The 25176-nt window shown below is 37.2% G+C and overlaps 1 protein-coding gene across 7 annotated transcripts in view; it reads right to left on the minus strand.

Annotated features, from left to right (window-relative positions):
* The window catches only part of NAA35 (N-alpha-acetyltransferase 35, NatC auxiliary subunit), an 81875-nt gene that overhangs the window by 8882 nt on the left and 47817 nt on the right, over positions 1-25176 (minus strand). For 4 of the 7 annotated variants that reach the window (XM_055272077.2, XM_063636290.1, XM_055272079.2 and 1 more), the window contains exons 12-16: positions 17059-17237; positions 10032-10091; positions 6206-6312; positions 3769-3835; positions 562-660 (exon numbers count right to left, since the gene is read on the minus strand). In XM_055272077.2, coding sequence (XP_055128052.1) covers positions 562-660; positions 3769-3835; positions 6206-6312; positions 10032-10091; positions 17059-17237 — 512 coding nt within the window. The remainder of the gene's footprint in view (positions 1-561; positions 661-3768; positions 3836-6205; positions 6313-10031; positions 10092-17058; positions 17238-25176) is intronic. The other 3 variants (XM_055272082.2, XM_063636292.1, XM_063636291.1) reach the window with 1 other exon arrangement.

Below are 25176 nucleotides of genomic sequence, written 5' to 3' on the forward strand. Positions count from 1 at the left end.
AATAAAATGTCATAAACTGTGTTCATTTTGTTTTAAGGTAATGAGAGAACTTTAAAAAAAATACAGCTAAAAAGAATATGAGCAGAAAATTTAAATCTGACCACCCAAAGAAACATTTTTAAATGCATTTTTAGTTAGGTTTACATTTGAAGTTCTCATTTCACAATGGTTAACATTTACCTAAACATGCCTTAAACCAAAAAGACATCAATTTTAAAGGACAAAAATATAAATAATACACTTCAGATCTTATCAATATTGCTGCTGCACACAAATTAAATTTAAAATATATTATTTTTTATAATGTAAGCTTGCAAAACTACAATTTTATACATATTTCATAATTCCTATTATCAAAGAAATATTTAAGATGTCTATCAGTTTTGATTATTGTTCTGCTCCATTTTGTAAACGCTGATGTAAGAAACTGTTATGTTTTAAGTGAAAAGTGGATCATGTTGAAAAAGTAGTCAAAATATTGTTCTGAAGAATTGTTTTTAAAAATCTGGACAAAGTGTGTGAATCATTTAATTTTAGAAGAGAGGGGAACCTGGCTCTTACCTCATCCTGCAAGGTAGCAAATTCCTCAAGAATATGACCAAGCTTATCTCTCTGTCGAGCCCTGTTATGTCCATGGATCTGAATAAGACTACAGAATGGCTGCAATACACATATAATTTGTCAACTGTAAATATGAAATTTCCTAGTACCAAAGAAACTTAACATTCCAAGTTCATAATCTGGTTTAAAGGAAAAAAATGCTGTGTATATAAGAATTATGTCTATGTATACTTTTAATTTTACATAGGTGTTTAAGGAACTCAACACCAGGATTTATCAATAACTGGAAAAAACAGCTTCATGTGAAACTTGCTTTCATATGGTAAAAATAGCTTCCTTCAATCTTTATTTCACGAGGACAATTTCTTTCCTGCTTGAGTCAAAAGCCAATGTTCAAGGCTGACATTCCTGTGCTGCTATGAATATATCAGAATGCCTAATAATTATACAGCTTAAGAAGAGCTAATAGCCATAAACCTTGACTATAGTTCTTTATTCCTGCTTTCTCCACAAGGTGTTCTCATCTAAAATACTATGTAACATTCCACTAACCAGGCAAGAGACATGGATTAGTTAAGTGTGAGTTAGAAGATTCTCAAAGTATAATACTGTTTTATATTTGCATACTTTGACAGATATTCTTTCATTTGATCAATAACTACCCTGTAAGAGGTCAGAGAAGATATAAGCATTTTACTCTTTGAAGAGTGGAAAGTTGGGTCGGGCACGGTGGCTCACCCCTATAATCCCAGCGCTTTGGGAGGCCAAGGCAGGTGGATCATGAGGTCAACAGTTCAAGACCAGCCTGGCCAAGATGGTGAAACCCCGTCTCTAATAAAAACACAAAAATTAGCTGGGCATGGTGGCAGGTGCCTGTAACCCCAGCTACACAGGAGGCTGAAGCAGAGAATTGCTTGAACCCAGGAGGCAGAGGTTGCAGTGAGCGGAGATCGCGCCACTGCACTCCAGCCTGGGCGACAGAGTGAGACTTCATTTAAAAAAAAAAAAAAAAAAAGGAAGTTTATAAAAAAGTGATATGCCTGATAAAATATTAATGATAAAAACGAAATGAAATCTGGTCTATTGTTTTTTCTTTCCCCATACCATGCTGCCTTTCTCTATAGTATACATATTATATATTATATATCATATACTGTATACTATATATTATATATATTATATATCATATACTGTATACTATATATTATATATTATATATCATATATGTTATATATAATACCTATACGTTATATAATATACAGTATATTATGTTATATATTATGTATTATATATTACATATAATACATATTTAGGAACTGGAAGTAAATATATATAATATATAATATACAAATATATAATATATATCATATAATTATATTAATATATAAATATAAATATTATATATTATTTAATATATATTATATAATATATTATTTAATATATAATATATATTATATTATATATTAATATAATATATTATATTATATAAATATATAATATATACTATATAAATATATTATATTAAATATATAATATATATTTTATATATATATATATTTAGTAACTCAAAGTATACCCAAAAAAGCTGCCTGTTAGAGTTCTCTAAGAGAAATACATCTAATTAAATAAAAATGAAGCTGGGTGCGGTGGCTCATGCCTGTAAATCCTAGCACTTTGGGAGGCCAAGGCGGGTGGACTTGAGCTCAGGAGTTTGAGACCAGCCTGGCTAACAGGGTGAACCTGTCTCCACAAAAAATACAAAAAAATTAGCCAGGTGTGGTGCCGTGAGCCTGTAGTCTCCACTACTACGAATGCTGAGGTGGGAGGATTGCTTGAGCCCGAGGGTAGAGGTTGCAGTGAGCCAAGATCACTGCACTCCAGCCTGGGCAACAGAGGGAGACCCTGTCTTAAAAATAAATAAATAGATATTTTTAAAAATTAAATAAAAATGAATAATTCAACTCACTACAAGATTTGCATTTTTTCCTAATTACTTGAGATGAAAACAATTTGTGATCTCATTTAAATTAATTTTAATTTCTTTTTTTTTTTTTTTTTGAGACAGAGTTTTGCTCTTGTTGCCCAGGCTGGAGTGCAATGGCATGATCTCTACTCACTGCAACCTCCGCCTTCCGGGTTCAAGCAATTTTCCTGCCCCAGCCTCCTGATTAGCTGGGATTACAGGCATGCGCTGCCACGCCCAGCTAATTTTGTATTTTCAGTAGAGACAGGGTTTTTCCATGTTGGTCAGGCTGGTCTCGAACTCCCGACCTCAGGTGATCCACCTGCCTTGGCCTCCCAAACTGCTGGGATTACAGGCACGTGCCACCACGCCCAGCTAATTTTGTATTTTCAGTAGAGACAGGGTTTTTCCGTGTTGGTCAGGCTGGTCTCAAACTCCCAACCTCAGGTGATCCACCTGCCTTGGCCTCCCAAACTGCTGGGATTACAGGCGTAAGCCACCATACCCAGCCAATAATTTTAATTGTATTATAACTCAGTTCATTAATATAATACAAAGATAAGTGTACAAGGATGTTAAAAATATTCTAAGGTTAAAAAAAAAAAGGAAAAAAGTTTTTATGCCCATTCACAAAAAATTTTGAGGAAGCAACTGCTGTTTTCCCAGTTGAGAGTCATAACATTCCCTATCTATGGTCCCCAAAGGCTGCAGTGGGAGGTCATCCAAGGCTGCCTCTGTAGCTAATAACTTATCAGAAGACCTTAGGATATAAAACCATCCACTCAAGTGTTAGGAGGAGAGAGTTTTTATTTATTCACTGAAAGTAAATAAGAAATATTAGATGAAAAAAAGCACAAAGACACTGAAGGAATTACAGTCCAGCAATTTATTATTATTATTATTATTATTATTATTTTGAGACAAAGTCTCACTCTGTCACCCAGGCTGCAGTGCAGTGGCACGATCTTGGCTCACTGAAACCTCCTGGGTTCAGGCGATTTTCCCACCTCAGGCTCCTGAGTAGCTGGGACTACAGGCGTGCGCCACCACACGCTAATTTTTGTATTTTTAGTAGAGACAGGGTTTCACTATGTTGGCCAGGCTGGTCTCAAACTCCTGGCCTCAGGTGATCCACCCGCCTCAGCCTCCCAAAGTGCTGGGATTACAGGTGTGAGCCACCATGCCCGGCCACAGCCCATGATTTTTAAAGTACCCATTATGACAATCCAAATTGTAGCTCTTACCCGAACACAGTGAGTAACAAAGGAGTCGATACAGTCCTTAGCCTGGTGATTATTATATAGGTAGCACCTGCAAGATAATAGTCACATCATTAAAATCTATTCGGCCCAAACAAAAGCAGCAGCAATTACTGCACATGCTACCAAATGACAGAGAAGGTGAATAAAAGAGAAAATGGAACCGATTCCTAAGTTAAAGAATGCCAGTATTAGATTAAGAAACATTTTACAATTATTATGTAATTCACACAATAAATTTGTGATATTTCCAATTCCTATAGGTCTATATTTGAACAATCAGAGTTGGATCCAGTAACATCAAATTAGCAAGGAGAAAAGGAAAAGTCCAAAGCCCTACTTTTTCATGACCCTACTTCAGTGTCACATATTTTCCTACAATTGATTTCCTCATGGACTGTGCTCATAATAGTAATTACAAAGAAAATACTATACAGGATCCTAATTTTTTCTGTATCCCCACTCCTCACCATTGTTTATAAATCACCTATACCTCCCTCTGGCACCTCATCTCTTCTCACAAAGCGGTTTCCTTTACGGTGTTCCTTATCTCTGATTAACAGAGCCAAGGTCACACAATGGAAAAGACAGTGCACCCAGCACCCAGGAGAACGAAAAAGGTGAACACCTAGAACAGGCAGTTGGTGAAATGAGAAGTGCTGAAGGTTCATTACATCTTTAACCCTAAAGCAATAAAATTACTTGAGATTAAAATAAAGCACTTTAAAAAGGCTCTCTCAATCTAAAAATGATTATTTTCAAATTAAAAAATTCAGTAGAAGAAATACGTTCATTAGTAGCCTTGAAGATCAAGAGGAAGAACTTTCTCACAACACAGCAAAAATAACAAGGAGATGAATGTCATGAGGCATAGGTAAGGGAGCTCTAGAAGACCTAGTATGCTAGGAGCTCTAAAAAAGGAAAAATCAAAACAGATGAAGGTGAAGCAATAAATTAGTAGTAACAGGGACAAATGATCTGACTGAAAACTTGAGTCTTTAATGACTGAATTCCAGATAGCACTAGCTGAAAATCACACATGAATATTCTGGTAAAACTTCTGAACTCCTAAAATAAAGAGAAACTCATCAACGCTTCAGAAGTTTCAAATCACTTACAAAGGAAAAGAGGATTCTCATCTATAACACTGAAAGTTTTAAAACGGTGGAACAGCTAGACTACCACACAATAAACTTTTCCATATATACGATTATCATTATTTGTGGTAGTTATGTTCCATAAAGTTTCTGAAGATACTAGACTATTAAATCATTGCTAACATGGGAAATAAAGGGTTAGATTCCTATAAGTCTCTGGTCACAACATTTCCATGCACTGATCAATGCATAACCTTGTTTTATGTGTATTTCTGTTTAAGACACCTTATTTAATGGATTAATATACTGTTGATTTATTAACATCAAACTCATGACCCAATAGCATATACCAAATGTGAACAGGCTGAATTCTGCTTTCAAAAGATTTGAGCTAACAAAAATTACACCACCACGTAAAAGAAGCATATTAGGCCGGTGCAGTGGCTCAAGCCTATAATCCCAGCACTTTTGGGAGGCCAAGGTGGGCAGATCACTTGAGGTCAGGGTTTGAGACCAGCCTGGCCAACATAGTGAAAGCCCATCTCTACTAAAAATACAAAAATTAGCTGGGCATGGTGACATGCACTCGTGATCTCAGCTACTCAGGAGGCTGATGCGGGAGAATCTCTTGAACCTGGGAGGCGGAGGTTGCAGTAAGCTGAGATGATGCCACTACACTCCAGCCTGAGCAACATTATATACATGCAAATATTTCAAAATCCAAAAACATCAGAAATCTAAAACACCTCTGGTCCAAAGCATTTTGGATAAAAGATACTCAACATTTATTATGAAATATTTGGCAGCCATTACATATAATTAATTAGATCTACCATGAAGTAATGTGATAGAAAGCCATCATGTATCTTTCAGCGGAAAAAGATACATTTTGTTAAGTGTATCTTTTTTTTAACAAAGTGTAAGTGCTTTGTTAAGAAATGACGACTCCTTTCTTCCCTTCCCCGATGGAAAAGTCTGACATTTCTCAGAATGCCAACTTTCAAATGATAATTCTTTCTGCATGCAATCCTTTCAGCCTCTGATGGCAGCATGTTTTCGGGGCAGTGCCTCTACTAGGGCAAAGTTTAAGGACTTACACTGTAGACAAAAAACTTAGAGGAGTTATCAGAAATTTTGTCAACCTCATAAAAACCTTAGTTTTAATCTAAACAATGTGGCAGAGATCAATTAATTTTAACATGAATAAGTTACTTTTACATGGAGATTTGGTCCCAATTTTGATACTTTGGCTACAAAGAAGGAGTACAAAGAAGTTGGGCTTTTAAAGGAGCACATACAACTCTAAAATGTCTTACAATACTTACTTGGGGGAAAGCACCGGAGGACTGACAAAAGACCGAAGTGCATCTTTCACCATGTCTTGCATGAGATGAGTTCCAAAGACCTTTTTGTTATCCACCAGGAAAGTGGTCTTAAAACAAATGTTATATATTAGTTATGGTGTCACGCACAGAGTTGTCATTACTGTAAAATGAATATACTTATAAATACCACAGACTATGCAAGTGATTAAAATATAAAAAGTTTGTGAAAATTTTTTATAAATTGTCTCCACAATAAGTGTTATTAATCCCTTATTGAAGGTGAATTCTGATGTAGAATAAAAAATATACAGAAATAAAAACCTCCCAAGAGTAGTAATACTAAAATAGTCAAAATAAACTGACTAATCTGATTATGTCAAATGAGATAATGTACTAAAAAATGCTTCATAAACTATGAAACAGTAAATGGCTATAAATGTTATTTGATAATCCTACGTTTACCTCTAATGAATGTTTTGTAATATATACAAATATTTTATTTTTTCATGTTCATTTCTGAACATGAAAAAATTTAAAACAACTTGCATTTAATAATTTGTTTTAATTTCATTTCCTTCCCTTAACAATCCACTGTATTTTAATATTTAATATACCATACCTTGATTTCCTAATACTGTTTTTAAATTTTAAAATTTACATGTTTGTTGTACAGTTATAAGTATAACAAAAGCATAGTTTTTCAAATCAGTCTCACAATCAAGATACAGAACAACCTTTATCACCTGTATCACCCTAAAAACATTGCCTCATGTGATCCCTTTGTGGTCAAACGCTCCTCCCGCCCCAAACCCCTGGCAACCACTGATCTGTTCTCCAACTCTATCAGTTTTGCCATTTCCAGAATGTCATTAAAATGAAATCATATAGTCTTTTGAGTCCAGCTTCTTTTACCCAGCATAATGCAGTTGAGATTCATTGGCATTGTTAAGTGTATCATGCTTCATTTTCTTTTTGTTTCTCAGTAGTATTTCACTGTGCATGTACCACAGTACGTTTATCCACTGACCAGCTCAAGAACATTTGGGTTGTCTGTTTTTGATGATCATGAACAAACAGCTTTACACATTTGTAGAGGTTTCAAGAAGAATGTCAAATTTCACTTCCCTTAGGCAATCAACCAGGAGTGTGAGCTACATGTTTAATTTATAAGAACGTGCCAAGCTATTTTCCAAAGCAGCTGAACCACATTACATTCCTATCACCAAATACATCCTTGCCAGCGCTTGGTATTACCAGATTTTTTTTTTTTTTTTGAGACGGGGTCTCGCTCTGTTGCCCAGGCTGGAGTGCAGTGGTGCGATCTTGGCTTACTGCAACCTCTGCCTCCTAGGTTCAAGCAATTCTCTGCCTCAGCCTCCCGAGTAGCTGGGATTACAAGTGCCTGCCACCATGCCGGGCTAATTTTTGTATTTTTAGTACAGATGGAGTTTCACTATCTTGGCCAGGCTGATCTTGAACTTCTGACCTCGTGATCCACCCACCTCCGCCTCCCAAAGTGCTGGGATTACAGGCGTGAGCCACCGCGCCTAGCCAGATTTTTTTTTAAAGATATTCTGAAAGGTCAATAGTATTTCTATGGTTTAATTTGCATTTCCCTAATATTTACCATGTTGAATTTGAATATTTAATATACTGAATATTGTTGAATATTAATCATATTAGATTTGCACCTAAGTATTTCATTTTTTTGTTATTGTAAATAGTTCGGTTTTTAAAATTCTGATCTCCCATTGTTCATTTCAAGTATATAGAATTACAACTGCTTTCTGTATAATGATTTCATATCCTATAACCTCATTAAATTCACTAATCAGTTCTAGGAACTTCCTTGTAAATTCCATGGGCATTCTACATGGAGAATCATGTCATCTCTAAATAGACAATATTTTTTCTTCCTTTCCAAATCTGTGTGCCATTTCTTTTTCTTGCTTTATTGCACTAGCTAAGATTTCCAATGCTCAGTAAGAGCGAAGTAGGCATCTTTGCCTTCTTCCCATTCTTGGAGGAAACCATTTAGTCTTTCATCATTAAGTATGATGAGATAAGTTAGCTGTAGGGTATTTTTGTATATGTCCTTTATCAGGTTTAGGAAGCTCTCTTCTGTATCTAGTTTTGCTAAGAGTTTCAAATCATGAATGGATATTGAATTTTGTCAAATTTTTTTTTGTGAATCTACTAAGACTTTAGATAATATGGTATATTATGCTGACCAATTTTCAACTGGTGAACCAGGCTTGATTCTTAGGATAAATCTTATTTGGTCATGGTGTATTACCTTTTTATATATTGCTGAATTTGATTTATTAATAATTTATTGAAATTTTTACATCTGTGTTCATGGAATAAGATTTTTACATCTGTGTTAAAGGAATAAGATTTTTACATCTGTGTTCATGAGGAAACTACGGTCTATAGTTTTCCACGTTTGTAAAGTTGGTTTGGTTTTGATAGAGTAGATTCTGGCTCATATGAGTGTTCTTGCCTCTTTTATTTCCTGGAAGACACTGCATAGAGCTGGCCTGGAGTTTGCATTGTTAGGTTTTTAACCATAAGTTCAATTTATTTAATAGATAAGAGATTATTCAAATTATCTGTTTCTTCTTGAGTTTTGGTAGTCTGTATCTACATTTAAAGGAATAGGTCCATTTTATCTGCTTTTGTATTTATGGACAGAGTTGTATATCCCATTACTATCCTTTTAATGTTTACAGAGTCTGTAATGATACCCCTTCTTTCATTCTTGATATTAGTCATTTTTATCTTTCTCTTATTATGCCTCATTAGAGGTTCATCGACTTCATGAATATTTTCAAAGAATGAGCTTTGGGTTGCACTGATTTTCTCCATTGTTTTTCTGTTCTATATTTTACTAATTTCTGCTCATTATTTCCTTCCTTCTGTTTATTTTAATATGCTCTTCTTTTTCTGGTTTCATACAGTGGTAGCTTAAATTACTAACCGTAGATTTTTTTTTTTTTTTGACAGGGTCTCACTCTGTTGCCCAAGCTGGAATGCAGTGGTGGGATCACAGCTCACTGCAGCCTGGACTTCCCAGGTTCAAGCGATCCTCCAACCTGTAATCCTAGCACTTTGGGAAGCTGAGATGGGTGGATCACCTGAGGTCGGGCGTTTGAGATCAGCCTGGCCAACATGGTGAAACCCCGTCTCTACCAAAAATACAAAAATTAGCTAGGCATGGTAGTGTGCACCTGTAATCCCAGCTGCTTGGTAGGCTGAGGCACAAGAATCACTTGAACCCGGGAGGCGGAGATTGCAGTGAGCCAAGAGCATGCCACTGCACTCCAGCCTGGGCAACAGAGTGAGACTATCTCAAAACAAAAACAAAACAAAAAAACATTCAATGCTACAAATTTCCCTCTAAGCACTGCTTTATTTGTATCTCACAGATTTGGGTATATTTTAATTTTCGTTCAGTTCAAAATATTTTTGAACTCCCCTCAAGACCTCTGTCTTCGACCCATGTGTTACTTACAAGTTGTTTAATTTCAAAATATTTGGTGATTTTCCTGGATATCATTCTCTCGCTGGTTACTAGTTTAATTCTAAAATGATAAGAAAGATACTTTGTAGGAATTTGATTGTTTTTAAATTACTGAGGTTTGTTTTATGACCTAGGATATGACCTTGATGGATGTCTAATGCTTAAAGTTAATACTTCAATTAAAAAAAAAATACACAACACTAACTGGAAAATCCTTTAAAAGCATCTACCTTTTGTTCAATCAATAAAACAATGTCAATACACATATAATGTTTAAATATTTTGATACTAAGTGGAACTTACTTGTAACAGAGATCTTGAAAGAACACATGGTGACTGTTCACTAAATTCACAGAAAAAATCCTAATAGATACATAAAGAAAAAGCAATGTCATTAATAGATTAAATAAAAGCTAAAAATACTTCATCATAGAGTGTAATTTTTAGTAGGCCTTCTGGAAATGACATAGTACCAGAGTTAAAATATGACAAATAAAGGTCATTTCTATAGAAATTATTTAATTGTATAAAAGGGACAATGGATAACTCTAGACTCTAAAAACTTTTCTTAAAAAAACTGACCAATCATAGAATTGTGTGGATACCAATATTAAATTTGTCTACCATAAAAATACCAATAATAATTTACTAAGTCATGGCAGAACTTTAGCTCCTATTTCACAGAAATAAATTCCAAGTAACCAAGTCAACTGGATGCACATTACTGATTGTTGCTGACTATAGGGAAAGACCAAAAGATACAGGTTTTTGAGCAAGAGTCTACCAAGTGATCAACAAGCCTAAGTGTCACCAAAGCTTCAACACCAAAAGTACCTCACTAACATACCCCATTTTGAAACCAGAGACAAGAAGTCAGCTTCAAATAAAGACCCTACAGAAAGCCTCGGCCCAGTGAAAATATCCAAAAAAGAAGTCTATTGACTGTAGTCAATCTACACTGCAGTTAAAGGAACACCCACACACAGAGATGAGAAAGAACCAATGCAAGAACTATGGTAAATCAAATGGGCAGAGTGTCATATGTCCTCCAAATGACTGCACCAGTTCTCCAACATGAGTTCTTCACCAGGCTGAACTGGTTGGAATGACAGAAATAGAATTCAGAATATAGACAGGACCAAAGATCATAGAGATTCAGGAGGACAGCAAAACCCAATCCAAGAAAAATAAGAATAATAAAGTGATACAGGAGCTGAAGGATAAAGTAGCTGGCATAAAAAAGAACCTAAAAGGTCTGACAGAGCTGAATAATACAAGAATTTCACTATGCAATCACAAGTATTAACAGCAAAATAAACCGAGGTGAGGACAGAATCTCAGAACTTGAAGACTGGTTCTCTGAAATAAGAAAGTCAGACAAAAATAAAGAAAAAAGAAGAAAAACCTCTGAGAAGTATGGGATTATGGAAACAAGCCAACTTTGAATCACTGGCATCCCTGAAAGGCAGGGGGAGAAAGCAAACATCTTGGAAAATATATTTCTGGGTACTGTTCGTGAAAACTTCCCCAACCTTGCTAGAGAAGCCAACATTCAAATTCAGGACATACAGAGAAGTCCTGCAAGATTCTACACAAGCAGATCATCCCCAAAACATAAAATCTTCAGGTTTTCCAAAGCCAAAATGAAACAAATGTTAAAGGCAGCTATAAAGAAAGGGCGAGTAATCTAAAAAGGGATCCCCATCAGGCTAAAAGGAAATCTCTCAGCTGAAACCCTACAAGAAGAGATTGGGGGCCTATATTCAACATTCTTTTAAAAATCTTCAACCAAGAATTTCATATCCCACCAAACTAAGCTTCTTAAGTGAAGGGGAAATAAGATCCTTTTCAAATAAGCAAATGTTGAGGGACTTCATTACCACCAGTCCTACCTTACAAGAGGATCTTGAAAGAAGCACTAAATATAGAAAAGAAAGACTACCACCAGCTAATACAAAAACACACTTAAACACACAGACTAGTGTCACTATAAAGCAACCACAAAAACAAGCCAACATAATAACCAGCTAACACCATAATGACAGGATCAAATCCACACATATCATACTAACCTGAATGTAAACGGGCTAAATTGCCCACTTAAAAAACACAGAGTGACAAGCTGGATAAAAAAGCAAGACGTAGTGATGTGCTGTCTTCAAGAGACTCATCTCACACATAATGACACTCACAGGCTCAAAATAAAGGGATGGAGGAAAATCTTCCAAGCAAATGGAAAACAGAAAAAAGCAGGGGTTGCGATCCTAATTTCAAACAAAACAGATTTCACACCAAAAAAGACAAGGAAAGGTATTACATAAGGGTAAAGGGTTCAATTCAACAAGAAAACCTAACTATCCTAAATATATATGCACCCAGATTCCTAAAGCAAGTTCTTAGAGACCTACAAAGAGACATAGACTCCCACACAATAACAGTGGGAGACTTCAACACTCCAATGACAGTATTAGATGGATCATCGAGACAAAAAATTAACAAAGATATTCAGGACCTAAACTCAGCACTGGACCAAATGGATTTGATAGACCTTTACAGAATTCTCCACCCCAAAACAACATAATATACATCTTTCTCATCACCACATGGCACATACTCTAATGTGGACCACATAATTGGACATAAAACAATACTCAACAAATGTAAAAGAACTGAAGTCATACCAAACATACTCTTGGACCACAGCGTAACAAAAATAAAAGTCAACACAATGAAAATCGCTCAAAACCATGCAATTACATGTGAATTAAACAACATACTCCTGAATGCCTTTTGGGTAAATAATGAAATTAAGGCAGAAATCAAGAAGTTCTTTGAAAATAATGAGAACAAAGATACAACATACCAAAATCTCTAGGACACAGCTAAGGCAGTGTTAAGAACGAAATTCATAGCATGTAATGTCCACATCAAAAAGTTAGAAAGATCTCAAACAACCTAACTTCACAACTGAAAGAATCAGAGAAACCAAGAACAAAAAAAATACCCAAGCTAGTAGAAGGCAAGGACTAACAAAAATCAGAGTTGAACTGAGGGAAATCAAGACATGAAAACCCATTCAAAAGATCAACACCTCTTGCAATTAGTTTTTTGAAAAAAATAAAATAGGCCACCAGCTAGACTAAGAAGAAATGGGAGAAGATCCAAATAAACACAATTAGAAACGATGAAGGGAATGTTACTACTGACCCCAAAGAAATAAAAACAATCATCAGAAACTACTATAAACATCTCTACAAACTAGAAAACCTAGAAGAGATGGATAAATTCCTGGACACATACACCCTCCCAAGACTGAGCCAGGAAGAAATTGATTCCCTGAACAGACCAATAATGAGCTCCAAAACTGAATCAGTAATAAATAACCTACCAACCAAAAAAAAAGGCCAGGACCTGATGGATTCACAGGTGAATTCTACCAGATGTACAAAGAGCTGGTACCATTCCTACAGAAACTATTGCAAAAAACTGAGGAGGGACTTCTCCCCAACTCCTTCTATGAGGCTAGCATCATCTTGATACCAAAACCTGGTAGAGACCCAACAAAAAAAGAAGTCTTCGGGCCAATATCTTTGATGAGTATCAATGCAAAAATCCTCAGCAAAGTACTTGCAAATCAAACCCAGCAGCACATCAAAAAGCTAATTCACCATGATCAAGTAGGCTGCATCCCTGGGATGCAAGGTTGGTTCAATATACAAAAAAATCAATTAATGTGATTCATCACATAAACAGAACTAAAGACAAAAATCACATGATTATCTCAATAGATGCAGAAAAGCCTTTTGATAAAATTTAACATCCCTTCATGTTACACTCTCAATAAACTAGGTATTGAAGGACCACACCTCAAAACAGTAAGAGCCCGAGGCAGGCCGAGTGTTTATTTATGTAACAAACCTTCACATGTACCCCCAAATGTAAATTTTTTTTAAAGAAATTTATCTAAAAAATGAAAAGATATGGGTTTATATGTAGACATAAAACCAGATGACAAAATACACTGAAATGCTAACATCTACAGAGTGTGGGACAGCAGTTATTTATCATCTTCACAGTTCTCTGCATCTTCCAAATTTTATAGTTAAATAATAATGTATGTATTTTAATATTTGGACTTGGATTTGTTAAGGATAACTATTTGGGCTTGGGATAGCAGCTCTTCAGAAACCAAAATCAGAATAAATGCCTATTCGGGCATCCAACTGATCAAGCTCTTTATTAAGAAATCCTGCAGCTTGCTGAGAAAAGTCTAAAGGATCACTGACAATGCCTCAGCTACCTACCCTTAGATAGAACCAATGTGGGTCCCCCAAAGGTACCTGGAATGGGCCATGGTTTCCTCAGAGGGCTCAGTGAAACTGACTGACAATAATGGCAGACAACTTAGCCTTCAATATCAGGAGCCTGTCACAACCCAAGTCAGCCCTGTTGCTTACTAAAAAAATTATTTTAAAGTCCATTTGCTTAACAATACAACTATATACATTAAAAGCATTAAGTAAAACAACTATATACATTAAAAGCATATTACCTTATGGTTGACATGGGTTTATAGGTTGATTTTACTTAAAGACCTTGCAATTAATCTAGTGAACACAAATGTATATCCATGTAACAATTAAGATCAAAAAAGTCAATGTGGCAGAAGAGAGTAAGAAAATATCTATTCTCATTCCAGATATGCTACTATAGTCATCTAATTTGGTTACTTTAGAACCTTAGTTTGTTTAGCTGTAAAACTGTCTATGATCTTTTTCCTAGGAACTTTTAAAATTCTGTTTCTTATGTCAGAATAAGAGCAATCTAATAAGAAAGCAAATGCAACAGAAGGTATTAAAGGCATAATCAGTGAAAGTTTTACTAAGGAATGAAGACAAGCTGGGTTTTAATGACAAAGAATTAATAGAAGGAAAAATAAAGAACATAAACAAAAGCACAAATCTTTACTATCAACTATTTCCCAGAGACTGCTGCTAAATGCTGGGAGTATAAACTATATACTGTGTGATCTCAAGGAACACAGGTACAGAGGCAACCAGCAACCAAAGGGGAAGATTTCACAGAGAAAATGACATGGGGCTGGCAATTCCACACCTCAGTGTGTAAGGTAACAACACTCAAATGCTTTGCTATGCCACAGATGTTAGTGTAATTATGTCCTAACAACAACAGTACTGTCTTGCACATTTTCTACCTTTCCTACCAACCTTACATGTGCTACTATAATCACACTAATTAAAAAGCTTTTCTGCTGTCAGTGGGTACAGGAGAGAAAAACAAAAAACAAAAAAAAAAAGCTCCATCTCTGAATGTTCTTAAAATGAGCCTTGTTTTTCTATATTTTAATCCATAAAAAATATTAATCCAAAATATGATAGTTAACAGTGTACCTAGCAGCTTCAATTTTAGGAATTTATCTTAGGGAGAAAGGAAGCATACAATAAAAAGAGTTACCTATAAATATATTCACCTTAGTATTGTTTGTTAACACTGAAAAATGACCTAAATGTAATTTAATATGAATGAAATTTAAAAAACTGTAATATATGCTTAAAATGGACTACCACACAGCCATTAAAATAACGTAGAATTTGTCATGTATTTGTTGACATGAAAAGGAAGATGTTCATGATACAGAGACAAGCAATTTTAAAAAGCGGGTTACCAAACACCATGACCCCATTTTTACATGTAAAACTATATACACACTTAAGGCCGGGCGCAGTGGCTCACGCCTGTAATCCCAGCATTTTGGGAGGCCAAGGCGGGTGGATCACGAGGTCAGGAGATCAAGACCATCCTGGCTAAGATGATGAAACCCTGTTTCTACTAAAAATACAAAAAATTAGCTGGGTGTGGTGGCGGAAGCCTGTAGTCCCAGCTACTCAGGACGCTGAGGCAGGAGAACGGCGTGAACCTGGGAGGTGGAGCTTGCAATGAGCCAAGATCATGCCACTGCACTCCAGCCTGGGCGACAGAGCGAGACTCCGTCTCAAAAAATATATATATACACGCACACACACACACACGTATGTATGTATGTGTATACCAGCATATATATACACATTTATATGTTTTGAAGACAGAATCCAGAGTTCAATCCCCACTCTTAAAACTAAGGTGAGGCCAAGCACACTGGCCCATGCCTACAATCCTGGCACTTTCAGAGGCCAAGATGGAAGGATTGCTTGAGCCCAAGAGTTCGAGACCAGCCTGGTCAGCATGGTGAGACCTTGTCTCCACAATAAATAAAAATTTAAAAATTGACCGGGTGCAGTGACTCACACCTGTAATCTCAGCACTTTGGGAGGCCAAAGCAGGTGGATCGCTTGAGCTCAGGAGTTAGAGACCAGCCTGGGCAAAATGGTGAAACCCTGTCTCTACCAAAAATACAAAAAATTAGCCATGCATGGTAGCACGCGCTTGCAGTCCCAGCTACTTGGGAGGCTAATGTGGAATGATAGCTTGAGTCTGGCAGGTAGAGGCTGCAGGGAGCTGAGATCACACCACTGCACTCCAGCCTGGGCAACAGAGGGAAACCCCCTATCAAAAAAAAAAAAAAATTAGCCAAGTCTAGTGGCATGTGTCTTCCCCAGCTACTTGGGAGGCTGAAGCGGGAGGATCACTTGACCTCAAGAGTTCAAGGCTAGCCAGAGCGCAGTAGCTCACATCTGCAATCCCAGCATTTTGGGAGGCAGAAGTGGGAGGACTGCCTGAACCCAGGAGTTCAACACCAGCCTGGGTAACATAGTGAGACCCCATCTCTACAAAAGTAATGATTATACTAAAATATTGTTGGGCATGGTGGCACACGCCTGTGGTCCCAGCTTCTTGGGAGGTTGAGAGGCAGAAGGATCGCTTGAGCCGAGAAGGTCGAGGCTGCAGTGAGCTGAGATCACGCCACTGCACTCCAACAGAGGTGACACATCAAGGCCCCCATCCCCCCAAAAAAAAAAGGGTTCAAGTTCGCTTTGAGCCAAGATCACATCACTGTACTCCAGCCTAGACAACAGAGTGAGATCCTATCTCAAAACAAATCTTGGATAAATTATCTAACCTTTCAACATCAGCTTCTTAATCTCTAAAATAGTGTAAAAGCTTTTGAGGATTAAATAGAATGTATGTAGGTATAATATTTATGAACCACTTAATCCTCTAGCTGTCACAGAAAATAGACAGAGTAGTATTTACCCTTGGTCAATCAACTATTTTGTTGTTAAACCAAAGTTACCACATAAATATGTACAATTATTATGTATCAATTTTTTTTAAATGGAAGTTACATTCTGGAACAGAGATTTGTACTTACCAGGATACAATGTAAATTTGTTAAATTCACAACCTCACAGACAGTTTTTATTCTATCTATTAATCTTGCAAAATAGTTCACCATTTCTTCCCTTTTAATTATTTTTGCATATCGAGGGAAGGTAGGTGGAAGTAGCCTCTGGTTCACAAGGGGTTCAAAACCCATCATAATTGGATGATCTAAAAAGAAAAAAATGAAAGTAAAATTTTTCAACATTTCTCTGAATTTTAAACTGCAAATGTTATTAAATATGAAAATGCCAGTTTAAAAAGCTTTTTCAAACAAATTCTAACCACAAAATCCTCTAAATAGATTTTATAATTTAGAATGTATCTATATATATACATTTTTAAAAAACTAAGTAAGTAGATTTAATAACCTAAAACTGTACCTCCTACCTACATGGTGGTGATAGTGGTGATGGAGGGGAGTTTCTATGTCAAAATGAACTTGAAGAAAAAGCTCCAAGGATAAAATAGGGTCAGTATATTCTTTCAAAACAGAGGAAATGATACATTAACCATGAGATTGTGAAGAAAGGTAAAATGGGAACACAAAAAATGTAAGCTTCTCTTCCTCTCAATTACTAAACAGTAGAATCCATTCAAACTTAGCTACATAATAATCCTGAATAGCAGAGCAGAGCAGCACAGCCCTCAACCCTCAATGAGCCCGAAATGCATTTGGTACAGAAATATAATTACAGAAATCCAGAATATTTTAAAGACAGTATTGTAAGACACCTAAGGGTGAGTTCCTCTTTCTTCTGTCCACTGGTGATCTCACTTCTCACACTACTGCATAGCTCCAAACTAAGTCTTTCTCAACTTGAAATCTAAAATGAGGGAGTATATCGCTAAAATGATAAATGAATAAGAATTTTTTATTCAAAGCTCTCCTGCTAGTCTACAAACTGGCCACACAACCTAAGAAAAAATATGGTTTCAGATGCCAATGAAAGATAAAATTAAAGCTGAATAGCTGTTGTTATTAAGAATTAAAAGCAAGACTGACAACCATATTATAATGCCTCTGAGATATACACCATAATTGTTCTTTAGGGCCATGCAAATAAAGATGTTCTCAAGGTTCTTAGTCTTTTTCCTCTTCTCCGTATTTTCTCCCTAAGCAACTGGTTGATGTTACTTATTCCAATAAAAATTGTGATTTAAATGATTCCAGACTAACATCTTTAGCCCACAATCCTTCTTAGTTCCAAATCCCATCTCAAATAATTAAAAAATTAAAAATAAAATGCTAAAAATCACTTAGTACAAGAGGGCCAAATAAGATTATCTTCCCTTCAAGTAGCACTCTCTTAAAATAATAAAGTATAACTGATATTTTCAAAACATTATGATACATGGGTTTAAACTGTTGAGGTACTACAATTCCTGTTAGGTCACTGGTCTTCATTAATAATAACAGAAAAGTATTACCAACAGCACATGGTCATTACATAATAATTTTTTCTTTTTTAAAAACTGATGTATGATAGTTGTATGTATTTTTGTGGTATATGTGATATTTTGATACATGTACACAATGTGTAATAATCAAATCAGGGTAATTAGGATATCTGTCACTTCAAATGTTTCTTTCTTTGTACTAGTAACATTCCAATTCTCTGCTAGCTATTATTCTGAAATATACAACAAAATATTAACTATAGTCTCCCTTCTGTACTATCAAATAATAGAACATCTATCTAACTGTATTTTTGTACCCATTAACCAACTTCTCTTTACCTTCCCCTTCCCCCTGGATAAAATATTTATGGTAACAAGTACTTTGGTTTTACTGAGCAAAGTAAGTTATTCTAAAAGTAAATTAGATGTCAAAATTAAAGATCTGGAAATGTATTAGTCAAGAGAGACACTGTATTATTTATTCGACATATCTTTCACGAGTTACATAGGCAATTTATAGTCAGGTTTATTAAAATAACGAGTTTTGGCTGCCCTTAAGTTGGAAGGAATTCTGGAAAACAAAATAAAAGCTGCTGAGCTTTGGTTATGTTATTCTGCACTTCTTGGCTATTTTATTTCCTTTTACAAAAAGTTGTAGAATTATACTAAGCCAGACACAAAAGGACAAGCATTGCATAATATCACTTGTATGAGGGACCTAGAACAGTGAAATTCAGAGACAGAATAATGGCCGTGAGGGTTTGTGGGGAGGAGGGAACTGGGAGTTCATGTTTTAGGGGTAGAGTTCCAGTTTAGGAACATAAAAAAGTTCTGGAGACAGTGGTGATAGTTGCACAGCAATGTGGATGTAATTAATGCTAGTGAATTGTATACTTAAAATGGTTAAAATGGTAAGCTTTATGTTTTATTTAACCAAAATGTTACAAAATAGTATTAAACTACAACTGTTAACTCAAGGCATGGCCTCAATAAATATTATACCCTAGTCATTAGTGAGAGTAACCTAGGATGTAATATCACACAAATCTACGTATCTAATACTTTTTAGCGTATATTTTTAAACAGGTAAAACCCAGTCACTACAAAAAAAATAAATAAATAAAATTAGCCGGGTGTCCTGGCTCATGTGTAGTCCCAGCTACTGGGGAGGCTGAGATGGGAGGATCGCTTGAGCACAGGAGGTTGAGGCTGTAGTGAGCCGTGACTGCATCATTGCATTCCAGCCTGGGTGACAGAGTGAGACCCTATCTAATAGATGCAAAGGGTTTTTTGAAAATCTCATTCTTACCACTGAGTTTAAGGGAAAAAAAGCCATCCACTTGTGATCCCCAGTTTATCTCTTGAGAAATAACCACGACTACAAGTTTCTTCCATGTGTGGGAGAAACCCCTTTTCTAATTTTACTGAGGCACAATTCACATACAATACAAACATTAAATGTACAGTTCAATGGTCTGAAAAATATGTACAACCATGTAACTACCACAATCAACAAAAAGAACGTTTTTACAACCCCAAAAGGTTTTTTTTGTGCAATTTCCCAGTCTATCACTCCAATGCTCAGTAACCAAGGAACTTCTTCCTGTCCCTATAGATTAGTCTTTCCTAGCCGGACATAGTGGCTCACGCCTGTAATCATAGCATTTTGGGAGGCCAAGGTGGGCAGATCACTTGAGGGAGTTCAAGACCAGCCTGGCCAACAGGGTGAAACCCCGTCTCTACTAAAAACACAAAAATTAGCCAGGCGTGGTGGTGTATGCCTGTAATCCCAGCTACCCAGGAGGCTGAGGTGGGAGAATCATTTGAACCTGGCAGGCAAAGGTTGCAGTAAGCTTAGATTGCACCACTGCACCCCAGCCTGGGTGACAGAGTGAGACTCGGTCTCAAAGAAAAGATTAGCCTTTCCTACTTTTAAACAAACAAAACAATCAGACAATTTGTACTCATTTATATCTGACTTCTTTGGCTCAACATAATGTTTCCAAGATTTATCCATTATGTTGCATGTATTAGTATTTCATTCCATCATGATATCTCATTGTGTAGATATATCATAACTTATCCATTCACATATCAAAAGCACCAACATATTACTGATCTATTTTGCTTTGAGGTAAACTTTTTTCTTTTGAAACAATCTCAAAAGTTCCAAGCGCAGTCAATAGTAAATCACCCTCAAGTATGTTTAGAGTGTTATTCCTACAAAGACACAGTCTTACATAATCACAATACAGCCATCAGAATTAGAAAACTAACACCGAGCAACTACTGTCACCTAATCCTCACACCTCATTCAAGTTTCACAAACTTCTTCATAACCATGTCAACTGCATTTAATTTCACTGCCTGTTATTCTCCTTCAGTCTGACACAGTTCTTCAGTCTTTCCTTGACTTCCATGACACTGACATCTTTGAAGACTAACAGACCAGTAATTCTGTATACTGCCTTCCAATGTGAATTGTCTTGTTTCCTCATGATCGGATTCATATTATGAATCTTTGGAATATTACAGAATTAATGTTATATTCTCATTGCACACTATCAGCAAAATGAGGATCTTACTACTGGTGATGTGAATTTTAATCACTTGATTAAGGTGTATCCAACAGGCCTCTTCATTGTAGTTACTCCCTTTCCTTTTGAAATTAATAAATATTTGGGGGTTGGGGGGACACTCATATAAATATTCTCATCAAACTGTCCATTTCATTTATTTACATCAGGGTAGAATAATGGCTTTATCTTTTATTCAATAAGTTATGATCTGTCAGAATTATTTACTTTGATGCTTAAGTTTTTGCTAATTTTGACCACGTGAGATCCCCTTCAAGTTGTTTTCTATATCCAACTGATATGTTCCTATTATTTTATTCATTTATTTATTTATTTATTTTGAGACGGAGTCTTGCTCTGTTGCCCAGGCTGGAGTGCAGTGGCACAATCTTAGCTCACTGCAAGCTCCGCCTCCTGGGTTCACTCCATTCTCCTGCCTCAGCCTCCTAAGTAGCTGGGACTACAGGCGCCCGCCACCACGCCCAGCTAATTTTTTGTAGTTTTAGTAGAGACGGGGTTTCACCACGTTGGCCAGGATAGTCTTGATCTCCTGACCTCGTGATCCGCCTGCCTCGGCCTCCCAAAGTGCTGGGATTACAGTGTGAGCCACCACACCTGGCCCATCCACCTCTTTTAGAAGGACACTTAGGATATTTGGGTACAGCCAGACAATCCATGATCACCCCCTCATCACAAGACCCTTAACAATCACATTTATAAAGATCCCTTTCCCAAATAAAGTAATATTTACAGGTTCTGAGAAGTAGAAATAGGACCTTGATAGCTTTGGGACCATCATTCAGTCCACTACAATCTCCTATCACTGACATGTTAGGCCACCATAACCTCCACTCCATTTGGCACTCCTCTAGAGATGCTCTCCTCACCCCATCTGAGCTCTGATATCCCACAACAGGCCACCTTTCTGCACAGAAGCTTTTCATCAATGTGCTTAGGCTACAACTTCCCACATGGGGCCACCTTTCTACTCTTCTCTTCCTGCTTAGGCTTTGACATCTCATGCCATCCTGTCCTCCTGGACAGCCTCTTCCCCCCACTTATGATCTGACACCCTATACCTGGGCAACCTTCCCCAAGGACACCCTTTTCAACATGCTTAGGCTCTGAAACCCTGCACCTGGTCACCCACATGCACAGATCCCTCATTACCTGGCTTGGGTGGTTGATAGCCCTGCACACAACCACCTCCATGAATTTACCTCAGGTTTCACCACCCTACTCTGCCAGGCTCCATTAACATGAGCTTACCCTGCCTGGACTCCCACACCCCATGCCTCTCTCTACTCCCTGCCTTTATACTCCAAAACCCTGTACTAGGCTGCCTTCCCATAGACACACCCTCCTCATCCTACTTAGGCTCCTGACATACAGTGCCAGGTTGTTCCCACATGGTCCCCTTCTCCATCCTGCTTAGGCTCAGGCACCCCAAGCTCAGCTACACTCCTGTGGAAATACCCTTCTTCACTCACTTAAGAAGCAGTGAATCCAGTTAGGCTACCGGTTCATGGTGATGCTCTCAACGTATCTTGAACTGTTCCAAACCTCTGCTCTAGGTCTATCTCTTTGCAGATGCCCTCCCCATTCCACTACCATTCTACATGGACACTTCCTTACTCCACACAGACTTTGATGGCCCATGCTAGGCCTCATCCTGCTAAAAGGACACTCCACCTACCCACACGGTTACAACACCTTATGTCAGGCTACTCTATCTCCCATGTGGACACCATCCTCATCCCTAAGGCAAGCTCCAAAGTCTCGCTCTAGTGCACATGCCCATTGTGCTCAGGCCCACCTCATGGCATTAGGAGTGAATTTTTTCAAGAGAAGGAAAGAAGAGCAAGAATCAGAACTTAGTTTTGTTATCACTAAATTGGAAACACATGGTTCCCTTTGTTATCTTTCATTAAGATCATTCATTCTCTGCTGTATTTTCTGATAACTGAGAAGTCTTTTATTAATTTTGTATCTACAACTTTATTAATATCTCTAAAGTTCTATTCCTTCAGAAAGGTATGTTTATCTTCTTACTGATAATAAACAATGATAATGCTAAAGACCTCCCTTTACCTTCCTTTGGCCATTGCTATGGTTTGGATGTGTTTTTGTCCCCACCAAAATTCATGTTGAAGTTTAATTGCCAGTACAACAGTGTTGGGAGATGGGGCCTAACAGGAGGTGTCTGAGTAAAGGGGGCAGATATCTCCTAAACAGATTAATGCCTTCTCACTCTCGTGAGACTGGATTAGTTCTCAAAGGTACGGATTAGTTCCTACGATAGTGTATTGTTAAAAGGGAGGTTCTTTCTGTTTAGTCCCTTTCCACATGTCTGCTTAACTTCTCTGCCATGTTTTGACCCAGTGCATGACCTCACCAGAAGCTGAGCATGTACCATGAATCTTGAACTTCCCAGGCTGCAGAACCATAAGCTAAGTAAACCTCTTTTAAAATAAGTCACCCAGTCTCAGGTACTGTTACAGCAACACAAAATGAACTATGACAAGCACCAAACTTGAATAATCTTATCTCTATCGCCATTGGTTACCTCCACATGTTGAAATATACCTATCTTTATATTACAGATGATTTCTCAGCTTTAACTAGTATCTCTGGACCCCTGCATATAAAAGAAAATTAGTCTTCCCTGTTACTTCCTGACTTTGGTTAACTACTTTTATATTGTCAAGATTCTTGACACTTATGTTACATTTAGTAAAATCAATTTCCACCGTTTTAACCACAGTTCTACAATGAAACAGAATCAATGCTCAATGCCTGTCCTTCTGCCACAGCTTTTCCATTTATGTCTCAGTAGGCTGAATTTCATTCCTGATTTCAGTCTTTCTCCTCCAGGAAAAAGGTCTTTGGAAAAATATTCCAAGTTCTTGGTAGTTTAAAAATATTTCTACGAGTGTCACTCAAAGATCTTTAGAATGGGTGTAAAACTCTTAGGTCAGTTTTTTTTTTGGTTTTTTTGTTTGTTTTGACAGAGTCTCACTCTGTCACCCAGGCTGAAGTACAGTGCCGCGATCTCGGCTCACCACAACCTCTGCCTCCCGGGTTCAAGTGATTCTCCTGCCTCAACCTCCCACGCAGCTGGGATTACAGGCGCCCACTACCATGCCCAGCTAATTTTTCTATTTTTATTACAGGCAGGGATTCACCATGTTGGTCAGGCTGGTCTCAAACTCCTGACCTCCTGATCCGCCCGCCTTGGCCTCCCAAAGTGCTGGGATTACAGGCGTGAGCCACCACGCCCAGCAGGTCACAGTTCTTTACTTGAGGACTTTGAAGATATTGTTACGCTACTTTCTGTGATGATGTTGATGTGAAGAACCATAAAGCCAATATAACAGTTGCTTTAGATCTTAATTTACTAGGCTTTATTTTACCATTAATAATTCTTTATCAATTTATCCTGGAACACATTATACTCTTTCAATGGACACTCACAGATTTAATTCCAGTTTCTCCTAGAAATGTCTAATATTTTTTTCTGTTCCATTATATGGTTCACATCTTAAGAGACACCAATTATATGTATACTGAGTCTTGTTTTGCCATTACTTTCTCATCATACTTCAAATCTCCTTTGCTCACTTCTGCTTCACTTAGTTTTTTCCTCAATCCTGACCTCCACGTCCTTTTTTTTTTTCCAAGACAGAGTTTCATTCTTCTTGCCTAGACTTGAGTGCAATGGCGCGATCTCGGCTCACTGCAACCTCTGCCTCCCAGGTTCAAGCGATTCTCCTGACTCAGCTTCCTGAGTAGCTGGGACTACAGGCATGCACCACCACAGCTAATTTTGTATTTTTAGTAGAGACGGGGATTTCCCCATGTTGGTCAGACTGGTCTCGAACTCCCGACCTCAGGTGATCTGCCTGCCTCGGCCTCCCAAAGTGCTGGGATTACAGGTATGAGCCACCATGCCCGGCCCTCCATGTCCTTTACGGCTTTTCAGCAATGTCTGGAATGCTTTTGCTATTTTCAATGAGATCTCTCAGGATTTTTCCCTTCTACTGCTTTCCTGAACTCTGCCTGGTCACTTTTACTCCCTTTCTATTATTCGTTACTTCTTCCTTTAGTCTTAATATTTTTGCTTTCTGCTCTTG

The sequence above is a fragment of the Symphalangus syndactylus genome, chromosome 3 (genome assembly GCF_028878055.3).
Source record: "Symphalangus syndactylus isolate Jambi chromosome 3, NHGRI_mSymSyn1-v2.1_pri, whole genome shotgun sequence".
In the NCBI taxonomy this organism is placed as follows: domain Eukaryota; kingdom Metazoa; phylum Chordata; class Mammalia; order Primates; family Hylobatidae; genus Symphalangus; species Symphalangus syndactylus.